The following is a 13,662-nucleotide window of genomic DNA, read 5'->3' as shown; positions in this document are numbered from 1 at the left end:
GGTCTCCCACCCCCTTCCCAAACCATGGGGGTACTTACGCCTCCAGAGTTCTAATCGCTTTGACCTAATGAAACTATGCCCCTGCTCCTCCGCTTCGTAAGCGTTTCTCAATCTATCCGACCGAAAGGATTCTGGCCTCTGGTGGCTCCCAGCTGTGGGGCCAGCGGCTTCTTAGACCTGACCCTGTCCGAGGAGTGCCCGTCCCCCGCCTCCACATCTGGACTTCCCAGCCTTGGATGCAGGGACCAGGTCTGTGGTACCCCTCCCGCAGAGCCAGGTTCCAGGGCCCTGGGCTCTCCCAAGAGCTCCTCTGCAACCCTCCAAGGTCCCTACACCCACTTGTTCCACAGCTGTCTCTTCAGGCACCGCTGACAAGTTCCCCACCGCGCCCCCTCCCCCAACTCCGCCCCATAACCCGCAAAGAACTAGTCACAGCCATCATCCTGGGGAGTCGTGAGGATGTTTTTGTTTGGTTTTGGTTGGGATATTTTTTAAAGAGCGTCATATAGATATTTATATATATAAATTATTAATGTGGGGGAGGGGCAAGGGCCATACATCGCAGAAGGGGCGCGCGCACAGGGACTGAGGAGGGGCGGGGCGGGGGCAGCACACGATGCTACGCAAAACAGCCACATCTAACAGATGAAATAATCACACCAAAGGGGTGGGGGAAGGGCGGTGGCCACCAGGGGGGTTGAGCTTCAGGGAGGAAGAAAGCAGAGGGACTAGAAAGAGGGACCTGGCCCAAGATTACTGTGCGCTTTCTGCCGCCCCCCCCCCCCCCCCCCCCCGTCACCTCCCCACCTCTGCATACCACAAGAGGCTTGGCCTTCCATCTGTCCCTCCCTCCCTCCCTCTGCCCAGCTGCTGAAACTCTGCAAAGGAGCAGCACCCCTCCCTCCTCAGCTCTGGGCAGCCGGATGGGACAGAGGGCCTCCGAGTCCAGATGCAGGGGCCATGGGTACTCTCTTGATTGCAGGTTCTACAGTGGTTTGTCACTTTCCTTCTTCAGGTGACTGGTGGAGAGGGGATGCAGAATGGAGACTTGAGACTGAGGTCAACCTTGACCTAGCCCCAGTTAGAGGCTGGTGGAGGTGGGGTTCCCTCCCTCCCCCAGGAGCCTGAAGCCCAGCAGTCTGCTGCCCACACCCCCATCTGGCTAAGCTCATATCCCATCACTCCCAGCCTAGGGGAGTCCAGGGGTACCTGTAATAGTCTTCCTGGGCAGGTAGCGGCACACTGTGCAGTGGGTGATGAGCGTGCAGCCACTGCTGCTGCTCCAGCGCAAGGCGCTGCAGCTCAGCAGACTGCGCGTGCATGGCCTGCAGCTGGTGAGCTGCTGACATCGGGGCAGAGAGGGAGGCTGGCAGGTCCCGGTAAGGAGCAGCTGTGGGCAGGAAGGGCAGAGGGCACATGACTGGTGGAGATAGCTAGCCACCTTACATCAAACTGACTCTACAACAGGGCAAAGCCAGACCTGCAAGTTACCAATAGTGGACAGGATTCAAACTTCCACCTGGCACTAAAATCTGTGCCTCTCTTGGGCAGAGGGCCTGGGCCCTCCTTCTCCTATTCCCAGCCCCTCTGGTGCCTCCTCACCCCTCCCCAAGCCCAAAAAGCCCAATCCCACGACCCAAATTCATCCTTCCTGCCCTTCTCTCATTAGACCTTCCCCACCCCTTCCTCCATCCTTACCAAAGAGCTGGTGACGAAGAACTTCGTTCTCGTGCAGAGGGTGAGGAAGAAGGGGGTTGGGGAGGGTCCCAGCTGGGTAGGGGATCCGGGTAAGGTGAGACCCTGAGGCCAGGGGGTCAATGAGAGGGTGCACAGAGGCAGAAGCTAGAGGGTAGAGAAGAGGAAGGTGTCACCAAAAGGCAGGTTTGGGGAAAACCATGCATTTGGGTGAAAGGATCCAAGCCTGGAACGAGATGGATGATCAAACACAGGGAGACCCAGTGAGGAACAAGGAGGTGCAATGGGAGAACTAGGGGCCTGGTGGGCAGCCAGAACAAGACCTTACTGCAGTAGGGATATATGGATGGCAGAGAACAGAACATTACAGTTGTCAGAGGGATCTGAAAGGAGAGACATGGACTGCTTGGGGGGGTGGCGCAGAAGTTTAGAAAGACAGGGAGAGAGTTGGTTAAGAGAGAGAAAGCACAAGGGAGCCTGGAATGACCGTGACTATAAGGCTAGATCAGGCCATGTCCTGGACAGTAAGAAATATGGAAAAAGTATAATAAATAAAGCTCACTAGCACCTATGATATCCCCAGCCAAAGCTATAGAGCTCTTTCTGGAAGGTTGCAGATCTAGAGATGGGCAAGAACATGAAATACCTCCACCTGGGAGGAGAGAAGACAGCTAGAAATGACAACAGAGTTGAATCCAAAGAAGCAAGGAAACAAGTATGTGAAGCAGGGGAGGGAGTGTGAGGGCAGAAAGGTAGCATTCCCTCAAAGGTTTCCTCTATCATGGAGGAATGCTAGACTCTGAAGAGGGGTGGGGTGTGGGTTATTAGTCTCTGTGGCAAGGCTGGGGCATGAGAAGGTGGAGGGTGACAGGGAGGCAAAGATCAGGGGAGCAATCCCTGAAGAGAGGCTCATGCCAGACTAGAGGGATGTCTTGGCCTGAGCAACAGAAGAGCCCAATCACTTACAGGGATCAAGGTGGCCCCCAGGGACCAAGACAAAGGAGTCTCACCTGCATGGATGGCATCCTGCTGGTGGAGGTGCAGGTGGGAGTGGATGTGGGAGTGCTGGTGGTGATGGGGGGTCACATTGAGCATCTGCAGCCGGGCCAGTGGGTCATTGCCCAGAGCTGCCACCCTTTCTGCATGCTGCCTCTCAGCTGCCAAACGCTCGGCGTAGGACATGTCAGGCCGCAGGGCTGGCCCAGCTGCCAGCGCTAGACGTTCTCTCTCCAGGGGCCCCAGACTCGGATGAAAGGGAAAAGGGTGCAGGCCAGGTGGGCCAGGCTGCAGAGCCAGGCCCCCGTGTCGGGGGAAGGGATCCAGGCCTGGCCCAGGGACCCCATGCAGGGGTTCCAGCTCACTGGGCTTCACTTCGAAGCCAGGCTTGAGGCGGTCACGGAGGTCTCGTTCACGGGCTTCCCGCTCCCTCTCCCGGGCTGCTGGGTCACTGCTGTACAAGGCCGGGACATTGTAACCCAGGAGCCCCGGGTCCACTGCCCCTAGGGGCACGTAGAAAGGATGGTTGCGATTGCCAGGAGACATGACGTGGGGCCGGGCGTATTCACTGAGCGTGCGCAGGGCCGGAGTGTCAGGACCCAGGTAGGGGGGCACCGTAGCTACGGCACTGCCCGGCTCAAATGGAGGGCGATGGGGCACCGGGCCGAGAGATGGGCACTCCACTGGCGCCCGGCCCTCCTGAGCCAACTTCTGTGGGACACAGGGAGAAACAGAGTCAAAAGGGCAGGTCTGGGAACCGGGGCTGGCCTCGAGCCGCTCACTTGTCTCACCAGCTGAAGGCCCTCTGCTTGCCGGCTCAGCCCAGCAGGCGCTCCCCTAAGCCCTCGCCCGGATGTCGGCCCTCCCCACCATCCACAGGGACTCTGATCGGAACTGGCCTTCCACCAACGCAGGAGCGCCAGGGTTCCTCCCGCGGGAATCCTTCCGTCTCCACTCCCCGGGCCGCCGTGCTTCCTCCTCTCCGACAGGAGGCGCAATGACCACCCCCGCCCCTCCGGCCCTCGACCCTCCCTGCGCCGCGCGGAGGAGGGGCCGGGAGGCGGGCGGCGCGTGTGGTGACGCACTCACCACGCTGCGTTCCAGCTCGCGCTCCTTCTCGCGCTCCCGCTCCTTCTCGCGCTCCCGCTCGCGCTCGCGCTCCTTCTCTTCGCGCGCGCGCTGCTCGGCCTCGCGCCGCACCTTCTCCACCAGGTCGGCCCGCTTCTTGGCCAGCTTGGAGCCCTCCAGCGGCACGAAGTACAGGTCGCTGCGCGCGCACGAGTTAAAGCCGCGGTCCAGGTGCTTGTTGAACCTGCCGGGCGCAAGGGCGGCGCGCGCTTAGGCCCCTGCGAGCGGCCGGAGCGGTCCCGCGCCGACCCTGCCCCGGTGCCCGCCTGCGCACACCGCCAGGGGGACGCAGGGCTCCGGAGTCAGTTTTAAAAAGCACCGCAGGAAGGCAGCGTTCCCTCTTGGGCCTCCACCGGTCTCTCCCCATCTTCATCCCCCATTCCAGGCCCAACCGCACCCCGCACCCCGGCTCACCTGGCCGACTGGCTGGCGTGGCTGGGCACGTCTACCACCTTGGGAGGGGGCGAGGGGCTACGGGCCGGGGGCACTGGGCTCTCGGGGGTCTCATACTCTTCGGCTGGCTCTTGTTTGATCTGCGTGGCATTCAGGGGCGGCCCCGAGGCGGGGGCTGCAGGCGGTGGTGGCAGGGATGACAGGCCTGCAGGCCCGGCAGGTGGCAAGGGGCCCTGCCCCACGGTAGGCGAGCCCGGCTTGAAGGTCCCTGGGCCCGCGGGCGGCGAGGCGCCTCGGTAGCCGGGTGGGGTTCCCGTTCGGAAGGAGGGAGGAGACCCCGGCTTGTACCCCGGTGGGGTGGCGGTCTTGTAGGCCCCTGGGGACGGGGCTCTCTTTCCATACGGCGGGGGCCCAGGTGGGGAAGCGGTCTTGTAGCCTGCTGGCGAGGAAGCCACTGTGGCAATGACCGTGGAAAGCGTAGCCGAGGAGGTGGTGACCGGAGGCACCGGTGGGAAGGGGTAGGGAGCTCCCTGGGGGCCCTGGGAAGGGGAGGGGTGTGAACATGGGTAGGATCCTTGAGAGGAAGAGGAGGAGGCGGCGTTGGAAGAAGAGGAAGAGGCAGGGGGCCCATTAGGGCCTGCTTGGCTGTAGGACACCTGGCCGTGAGGTGGGGGCAGGTGTGCTGGCCCTGGCGGGTAGGGCCTCAGAGACCCCAGGGAGGGAGACATGGCATAAGGATGGGCATGATGGGAGCTACTGCTCTCCAGGGGGTGGGGATATGCTCCAGGAGGGGGCCCAGAGCTCCCATGATGCTGTTGCTGTTGCTGCTGCTGCTGCTGCTGCTGCGGCTGCTGCTGCTGCTGTGACTGCGGCGGCTGCTGCTGCTGTTGCTGGTGGTGATGGTGGTGTGTTGGGGCTGGTGGGTGGCCTGTGGATTGGCCTCCAGTAGGAGGGAAGGGGCCTGGGTGAGCATTGCTGTTGGCTAAGAGACGGCCATAGGGAGGAGGTGGGGGGGGACCCTGGCTCCACACAGCCTGGGATGGAAGGGAAGGCTGAGTATACTTAGGTGGCTGATTAGAGACAGATAGGCTCGTCGGAGGAGGGAAGGAGTGGGGATAACTGGGCAATGCCTGGGAAGCTGGGTACTGGGAGGCAGAAGAAGAGGAAGAACTGGAAGAGGAGGCTGCTGCCGAGCTACTACCAGAGGAAGAATATGGATACCTCATTGGGGGGGCTGGGGCAGAAGAGGAGGAAGCAGGTGGCAGAGGATGGGGTGAGGGAGCAAGAGTGGGGCCCTTCTCTGAGCCAGGAGGAAGTCCACCCATACCCTGCCCCATGGCATGGGGAGAGGGCAGATGCCCGGGTAGTGGCTGGGCCCCCAGGCCAGGAGGAGAGGCTGAAGCATTGTTAAGGGGTCTCAGAGCAGGTGGAGGAGGCAGGTTTGGTGTCACATGGGGGAAGGTGGCTGGTGGTGGAGCAGACGGTAGGTTTCCACCACCCACTGAAGTGTTAGGTGGTTTTGTTGGGGGAGCACCACCAGCCCCAGAGCTTGATATGGAAATGGGGGTGGTGGGTGGGGGGTGCTGTTTGCCCCCACTAGAAGCCCCCACTGAAGAGGCAGCTCCTCCTCCCTTGGGACCTATTGGAGGTCCAGACAGAACTCCTCCACCAGTGCCCCCAGAGTAGAGCTGTGGATGAGGGGGAGGGGCCCCAGGAGGAGCCTGGAACATTCGAGATGGGGGGGGCTCCATGGGAGCATGATATCCAGTGGGTGTCACAGAAGGATGGGGTTCAAAACCAGGATCTGGCTGTCGGGGGGTACTGTCTGGCGGCGGGGGGGAGGGAGGAAAGAGTGGAGGTGGGTGGTAGGGGCGGGCTGGGCCCTGAGAAAGGCCAGAAGATGAGTCGGAGTCATTCTCCACGCTTCCAGGACTGTAGATGCTAGGAGACGTGCTTCGGTTATCCTGGTCAATATCCCTAGGGTCACTGCTGCCATCATCATTGAGGCTCCGCCCATCTAAACTATCCAGATCGGAGGGAGACTGTGGCCGAGGGAGCTCCTGCTGCAGAAAAAGGAGGATCATTTCATCTCTCTTCTTTTTCCTTGCTTCCCCTAGATTTGGGGCCTCCCTTGCACAAAATCATTTCCCCCTCCCAGCACACCACTGTACCATGTGATGAATACTCTTGCTCAAGCCCACCTCCCTGCCTCATGTGGGGATGCCCCCTGTCTCCCCACATTGTCAGTGACTCCCTGGCAGCCAGTCTTGTTTCCCTCCTTGGAAAACTGCATTCCTTCCTCAATGTCCATCTCAAGCACCTTCGCCTGCCATCCACAGCTAAACCCAAATCCCTCTCTTCCACTAGCTCATACTCACCCACCCCCATCTCCTATTTAACTACACATGCCAGAAACACTTGGTTCTTAAAAAGACCACTCCTGCATTTTCCTTATGATTTATTTGTTCCTTCCACGAAGACCTCTCACCTTTAACCTCCTCCCCAGCCCCTTCATGAGAACCAGGACCTTGAAAAGGAGAGGCTGGAATCCTCCTCACTCTCCCAGTCCCCTTTGGCCCTGCCTGGTCATCTGGTGGGCTGGCTACTAGCCCTAAAGATCTGTGACACATTACAGACACGACTCCTTTAATAGGCACAGCAATAGGACTTTTCCCTCCTATATCAGACAAGATTCAAGTAGGAATCACGAGTGAAAGGGAGTTTTCAGGAACAAGTGATGAGAAAATGGGTCAGGGTCTCCCACCTCAGTTTTGGTCTTTTTTGGTGCATTGGTCTCCTCACTTTCACTCTCTGAGATCTCCTCGCTCCGGCCCTGCTTGCTGACCTTTGGGGTGGAGGCTTCTTCCACACGGGCCTTCTGTTCAGGAGAAAGAGAATATTCCTGTCTTATGCCTCCTAAGCCTCCACCATTCCCCTCTGCCAGACAGGAAGGTCCCTCACAGCACGCACACACGTACGCCCTCGGCCCCAGTGTCTGGGCATCCTGTGGGAGGACCTGAAGACAGAATACCTTGGCTGTCTGCCTAGACTTCTCGGCTTTGCCATCACTGCTGGACGTGCTGACCCCTCCAGGGGAGGCCCGGCCCCTCGATCTCAGTTCTTCCCGGGGCCCAGGGGCCTCTTTCTTCCGTCCACTCCTCATTGACATCTGTGGCAGAAGGAAGGAAGCGGGTAGTGTAGGGTTTTTTTTCACAGAGTACCTAACTTTACCATGTGCCTTATTTCTATTCTTCCTCTCCAGGCCCTCACCCCTAGTTACTTTGCCCCTCATCTTTCATGTCTCTCGTTTTAGCTGTTACTCACTGAGTCTTTATTCTGTCGTGTCTTCATTCTTCAGGCTGTGGAGACCCCATTCTCCTCTGCCTGGGCAGCTGAATACAGAAACTTCTCTGCTTCACCCCAAGTTCCCCACAGCTGTGGTCTGGGAAGCAGGAAGCAGGATCTCCCAAGTTCCCAGTGGAGGCGCCTGGAACTCGCGGGATCTGTTTCCAGTGAAGCCTGTTAGGAAAGACCATCAGAGTCTCCATACTGGGGAACAGTGTCTGAGGGGCTAAGTGGCCCAGCCCTAGGCCTCTGAGCCAGGAGGCACACGATCCGTAAGATGTTGTTGGCTTGCCCCATGGACTGCCCAGCTATCTACAAGTGAAGGAGACTCTGCTCACAACATCATCTCTTTCATCTCTGGAGAAGGCACAAGATTCAGATGTACCTATGAGCTCGCGTTATTTATCCTTCATGATACCTAGGAAATACCTGTGTCCAGCAGTTCCACACAGCCTTACCAGGGAGCATAAAGAAATGTAGCTGAGGTATTAAGGAATTTATTGAGTGCTATCTTTACGTCAAGCCCTTACGTTCAATTTCATTTAATACTTACAACCAACCAAAGTTGGTTGTATCCTTGCAAAGTAGGTTATGTATCCTTATTTCTATTATATAGGTGGGGAAGCTAAGGCTTGAAAATTGAGATTGTGACTTGCCCAACTTCATGTGATAAATACACAGAAACCAGTGATAGCACCAGAATCAAATCCACATCTCCCTGACTTCAAAGCCCATGCTATTTCTTCCAGACTTTGCTATACTCTCATCAGAAGCAGGTAGGGAGAATTCTCAGAAGGCCTAGCTCAGTCCTAGAGATATGAAAAGAGTAGAGTAGGTGGGAGAAGCATGTCCCATTCTATAACACAAGTGCACAGAGTCCTACCCACCCCAAGCCCAAACCTGGGTATCCTCAAAGTACAGAACTTCACTTTTGCAAGCCCCATAGAGACCCCCTCTCTAGTGCTTAGGTTCACTAAGGCTAGAAAATCACAACTTTCAATTTACCAACCAAACCAATGAGTATCAGTGAGCACATAATACAAATTCACAAATTTCTGAGCCTGCACCCCCACTTGGCTTAGCCAGGGACACACACCTCACCACTTGTCTACATCTGTACCTATATGTATGTATAGTCAGCTATTTTCATTCACACTTGTTTGTATTTCTTGCTGTTATGTGTCTCCTTATGACTGACCATAAGATCTTTTGAGAGCAAGAACGGTAGCTTCCCACTGTTTTCTTCCTTTCTGTTATCTCCCACTGATGTCACATATATATGAGTGCTCTGTTCCATCCTTGATAGTGACCTGTAAACCCACTAACTTCGATGGATCTTTTCTAATAAAATCCTGCTGGCTTTGGTGGGAACAGGGTAAACTTAGCTACCTATCCTGAAGTAGGAGGCCTGGCTAGGTAAATGGCATTTCCACAGTCTATAACATATTTTTCCCGAGGAATACAGAGTAATTACTTCTCATTCATCTCCACTGAACCCTACTGAGACAGGCAGTGAGGGGGGAACCTGACCTTTCCAGGAAACTTAAATAATAATTTACTTAGAGTCACAAAGAACTGACACAGAGCTCCAGGTCTTCTGAAGTTAGAACTGATGCTCTGCCCAGTAAGCTAGTCCTTTTTCCTCAACTACAACTATTACCACATTTTGGAAATGTGTAGATTGGTTTTAAAACACTGTCAAACCCCCAAAATCCAAAGAACAAAACCCTATAACAGAAGGGTTAACAGAAGGGAAAAACACTCTTTAACAAAAGCACAGCAAAAATGACTATTTGTGACTGGTGTGTCTTTGCCCTCCTTGAGAGGAGGGTGCCCAACTCTCCTCTTCATCCCAGAATCCATCCACCACATCAGTGAGAGTGAAGAGATCCAAAAGGTCAGTGAAATGCATGAATGTAACTGAAAAACACAGCAATCAGCGTGCCCCTCCCCCTACCGCAACTGTTTTAAACAGCTGAAATCTGATAAAATTATCAGTTAGTAGCTTTGAAGGAGAAAAGCAGTCATAAAAGCACAGACAATCCTGGGGGAAAGGAGTGGCAAAGAAGAGGAGTTAGGGTTGGGCTGTGCATATGTTTCTGAACTCCCGAGCATATGTTACATCAACAAGGTGAGCTGTACTCGTCTTGCCCTAGTAGCCAGTCACCGTAACTGATACTTCTAGAGCACCTACTATGTACCTGGCAAACACACTACCCACATTCCCCTTCACAGCCTTACTACAAAAGAAAAATGACAAAGACCTCGTGCACCTGGTTGCACCAGGTGCGGTTGAGTGTCTGCCTTTAGCTCAGGTCATGATCCTGGGATCCTGGGGTCCTGGGACCAAGTCCTGCATCAGGCTCCCCGCAAGGACCCTGCTTCTCCCTCAGCCTGTGTCTCTGCCTCTCTGTGTCTCTCATGAATAAATAAATAAAAATCTTTAAGAAAAAAAAAAGAAAAGAAAAATGACAAAAACCAGACAGGCAAAAGTGAGAAAAAGGGAGAGGTCTCTAAGAAAAGGAAAAGAAAGGGGAAATAGAGCAGGATGTCAGAGGGAATACACAATCAAGGCACAAGGCTTTCTGGGAAAGGCTTGCAGGGTGAATTTCAGGATCACTGGCCCAGCCCCCATCATCATTCCAGACCTACCAGCCTAACAAACCAGTCCAAAGAGACTCCTAGATAACAATGCAGCCCAGACCAGCAGATAACAATGCACCAGTCTAAGCCTTCTTAGAATCCGAGGTTGTCAGAGGGGCCTCAGAAATCATCTTCTCTATAACCCCATCATCTTACAATGAAATCAAGACCCAAAGAGAAGTGACTGGCCCAAGGCCACAGTTGGAGGTACAGCCAGGACTAGAGCCAGGTATCCTGACTCCTACTCCAGAGTATTGCCATGGCCCTCTCTCCTGGGCCACCCTCACAAGGTCAGGGAAATAGAAGGTTGAAGGTTAGCTGAGGGAAGGGGTCACTGTCTTGATAGTCTGGGAAAGAGGCAAAGGGAGGCTCAGGAAAGGACACTCAAGCTTAAGAAAATGGAAGAATATCAGTGCAAAGAATCCTTAGGACTACTGTACACAGAAAGTTCCTAATAATAAGAGAGGTAGAGGCCAGAAAGAACTAGCAAAAGATGGTGTAACTTAAGCATTTCTATGCTCTCGCCATGCCTAGGGGGAGGAACCTGGAGCAACACTATGACCTGCAAATAACATGTCTACCTGTTCCAACAGACTGCTGGATGGAAGGTGGGGGGTGGGGGTGGTAGTGGGGAACCCCTGGGGAACCTCCTATCCACCAGCAGCACCAGAAACACCTTCCAGAACCCAGCCAAGAGTCCCAAGGACACAGCCAAAGGCCAAGATCCAATCAAGATTCTGAACCCCACCTATAGGACATCCCACTGGATCATTGCTAGGGCAACAAAATGGTAGAACCTGCCCCTCAAGAGTCTATCCCAGGAGTCTATCTGCCAGCCACTCCCCCTCCAGTTGCCAAAGCAACTCCTACCCTCCTATAGCACCCTCAGGGAAGGGAGCTTAAGAGTACCTACCTCCAAAGAAATAAGCCCGGGCACAAAGGGAAATCTGAGTTCAAAACAGAAATGAAGATATGCCCGCCCCCTTCAGAAACCACAGCTAGAGGGGAAGGGGGTGCCCTAGGGATTTGAGGGTGGAGGTCACAACTTGCCAGGAGTGCCTACAAGATCGTCCAGTTTTCTCCTCCTCTTCCACCTCCCAGGAAGCCCTTCTCCCTAACTCTCTTTTCAATGTTCCCATCGTCCCCCTCATTAGTTCTTGGGGGACCACCCTCCTCTGCCCCAGTGTACCCCCCTCCAAGAAGTAAGTCTGCCTGGGGTTGGGGAAACAAGGTCAGAGGTGACCTGAAGTAGGGGAAAGAAAATCGAGTCACAAAGGCATCCCCTTCCGCCCTGTAACACCTCTGGTTCTTCTCAAAGGTGGAACCTCTCCTTGGCCCTTTCAGAGCCCCCCTCTCCCCAGGTTCCCTACTCCCTCATCTGCTACAATCCCTCTCTCTCCGCCTACCACACCCCTTCCCCCTTTCCCACTTCCCTTCCATACCTAACACCCTCCACCCCGAGTTCTGAAACACGGGCTCTGGGCCTTTTGCTGGAGCCTGGATGCCCCACCTCGCTGCCATATCTCCGTTCCTTTTTTGCCTTCGCCCGAAGCCCCCTCGCGGGCACCCCCTTTTTCCTCTGCCAACCCTCCGCCTCGGAGCTCCTGCTTTGGTCCTGGGCTCCTGGCTCCCCTCTTGCCCCATCAGCCCTCCTCCTGAGACCCTCCCACGTCCCTCTCCACCTTCCCGACCCTCTGGGTGCTCTGGCCCCCATCCCTCCTCCGGGGCCGGCCCCACCCCCAGAGCCCTCCAGCCTCAGGCCGGCCAGAGCCCGCAGTGGGGGAAACCGGATCGGGAAAATAACAAATGGAGGCGGCGGCGGCGGCGGCGGCGGCGGCGGGAGGGGGAACTGGGAGGGGTGGGGGTGGGGAGCCGCGGGCCAGAACCCGGGCGGGCCCGAGGCCCGGGCGGCAGCAGATCTTACCTGGTCGCGCGCGGCTCGGGACGGCTGGCTGGCTCCGAGCGGGATTCGGGGCTCCGGCGCCTCTGGGGGGGCGGCGGCGGCCGCTCCCCCGCCCCCCTCTCCTCTTCCCGGCTTCAGTCGCCGCCGCGACGGCGGCGGCGGCGGCCCCGACCCCCCCGGAGGGCGGCCCCCATCCCCCCTTCCCCCCACCGGGCCCGATCGCCCGCCTGCCCCCGGAGCAGATCCCGACCCCGCTCTGGCTCAGCCCCTCTCCGGGCCCGCCGCCTGCCCGCTCCCCCCGCCCTCCCCCGCCGCCCGGAATGCCCGGGCCGCGCCGCCCGCCCCCGCCGCCCTCCCCCGCGGCCCCGGCCGGCCCTCCGCGCCGCCCCGACCGCCGCCGCCCGCCTGCCGCCCGCCTGCCGCCCGCGCCCGCGCCCGCCCCGCGCAGCCCGCACTCGCGCGCTCCCCGGCCCCCCGGGCGGCCTCCGCCCGCGGCCCCCGCCCCTTCCCGGGCGGCCGTCCCCCCCACCTCGCCCTCTCCTCGCCCCCTCCTCGAGGCCGGCGGTGCCCCCCGAACGGGTCCCGGCCGGAGGCCCCGGCCCGACGCGGGGCTGCGGGCGGGCTGGGCGGCGCGTCCGGCGACTCGCACAGGAAAGCGGACGGCGGAGGGAGGGCGCTTGGGAGAGGGGGATGGGAGAAGGGAGGAAGAGGGAGAAGGAGGGAGCGCGGAGGAACGGAGGAGAGAGGGGCCGGGAGGGAGCCGCGAGGGAGGGAGCGCGAGGCAAGCTGCGAGGGGGGGCGGCGGGGGAGCCGGAGAGGGGGAGGCGCCGCGCGACTTGGCCGAGGCCGGCCGCGGGGGTTGGGGCGCGGGGAGGGGTTCGCCGAGGCCGACGGCGGGGAGCCGGGAGGGTGGGGGGAGGGGCCGCGGGCTGTGCTGGCAGAGGCGGGGGCGGGCTGGAGAAGTTTGGGGGCCGAGGGGGCCGTGGCACGGAGGAAGTGGGAGGCTGTGGGTGTGCGGCTGGGATTGGCCTGTCGGGGGTACGCGGAGGCTTTGGGGGCGGGGAGGCGTGGGACGGGAGGGGCGGCTGGAGCTTGGGGTGACAGCGTCTGTGGCCGGCCTGTAGCGGGAGACGTGGGGTCACGGGGAGGGGAAGAAATTGAAAAGATGGAGATACATGTATATCCTATATCTATAGTCCTATATCCTATATCCTATATCTATATCTATACAGATATATATATCCTATATCTATAGTATCTATCTGTATATATATATGGATGTTCTGCATGAGAGTAGTTTGGAGGTGATTGGTGTCGGGAAAAGAATAGGGAACACAAGAACGGGGGGGGGGCGGTGATGAGGGAAAGCTGAGGAGAGTTCAGAGGGGTCAGCACGGAGAGAAGGGGAGAGGTGAGGAACTTTTAGAAGCGATGAAGGAGATGGGGCCGGAGACTTATTCTAGGGAGGCCTGAGTGCTGGGTGGGAAAGCTGCGGGGAAGACCCTGGCTGGACTTCTGGGGTGGTGGGGGTGGGGGTTTCCGAGGAGGATTTCGGTTGG

At 57.8% G+C, this 13,662-nt stretch overlaps 1 protein-coding gene across 2 annotated transcripts; it reads right to left on the bottom strand.

The window, feature by feature from the left end:
- Positions 1 to 831: 831 nt before the first annotated feature.
- Positions 832 to 12,283, bottom strand: ATN1 (atrophin 1). Of its 2 annotated transcripts, none has more exons than XM_055315590.1 (10): positions 12,125 to 12,283; positions 7,537 to 7,731; positions 7,244 to 7,381; positions 6,977 to 7,090; positions 4,234 to 6,275; positions 3,781 to 4,003; positions 2,706 to 3,402; positions 1,699 to 1,842; positions 1,210 to 1,390; positions 832 to 1,019 (listed from the first exon to the last, which is right to left on the bottom strand). In XM_055315590.1, exons 2-10 carry the CDS (start codon positions 7,561 to 7,563, stop codon positions 986 to 988), a joined length of 3,600 nt encoding a protein of 1,199 aa, XP_055171565.1. In that variant the 5' UTR covers positions 7,564 to 7,731; positions 12,125 to 12,283; the 3' UTR covers positions 832 to 985. The 2 variants fall into 2 exon arrangements, with proteins under 2 accessions (XP_055171565.1, XP_055171566.1); XM_055315591.1 differs by having other exon boundaries at positions 4,234 to 6,272.
- Between the last annotated feature and the right edge of the window lie 1,379 nt (positions 12,284 to 13,662).

This window comes from Nyctereutes procyonoides, unplaced genomic scaffold (assembly GCF_905146905.1).
Source record: "Nyctereutes procyonoides isolate TBG_1078 unplaced genomic scaffold, NYPRO_anot_genome, whole genome shotgun sequence".
Classification (NCBI taxonomy): domain Eukaryota; kingdom Metazoa; phylum Chordata; class Mammalia; order Carnivora; family Canidae; genus Nyctereutes; species Nyctereutes procyonoides.
This window is presented reverse-complemented; position numbering and strand designations above follow the sequence as displayed.

What these genes read in the sequence shown, in the direction of transcription:
- ATN1 (XM_055315590.1), bottom strand. Translation starts at nt 7,563, where the DNA reads ATGAAGACACGACAGAATAAAGACTCA. An exon ending in CAAAAAAGACCAAAACTGAG is followed by an intron (nt 6,276 to 6,976) that starts GTGGGAGACCCT and finishes CTTTTTCTGCAG; the next exon opens with CAGGAGCTCCCTCGGCCACA. An exon ending in CACGCCAGCCAGTCGGCCAG is followed by an intron (nt 4,004 to 4,233) that starts GTGAGCCGGGGT and finishes TGCGCCCGGCAG; the next exon opens with GTTCAACAAGCACCTGGACC.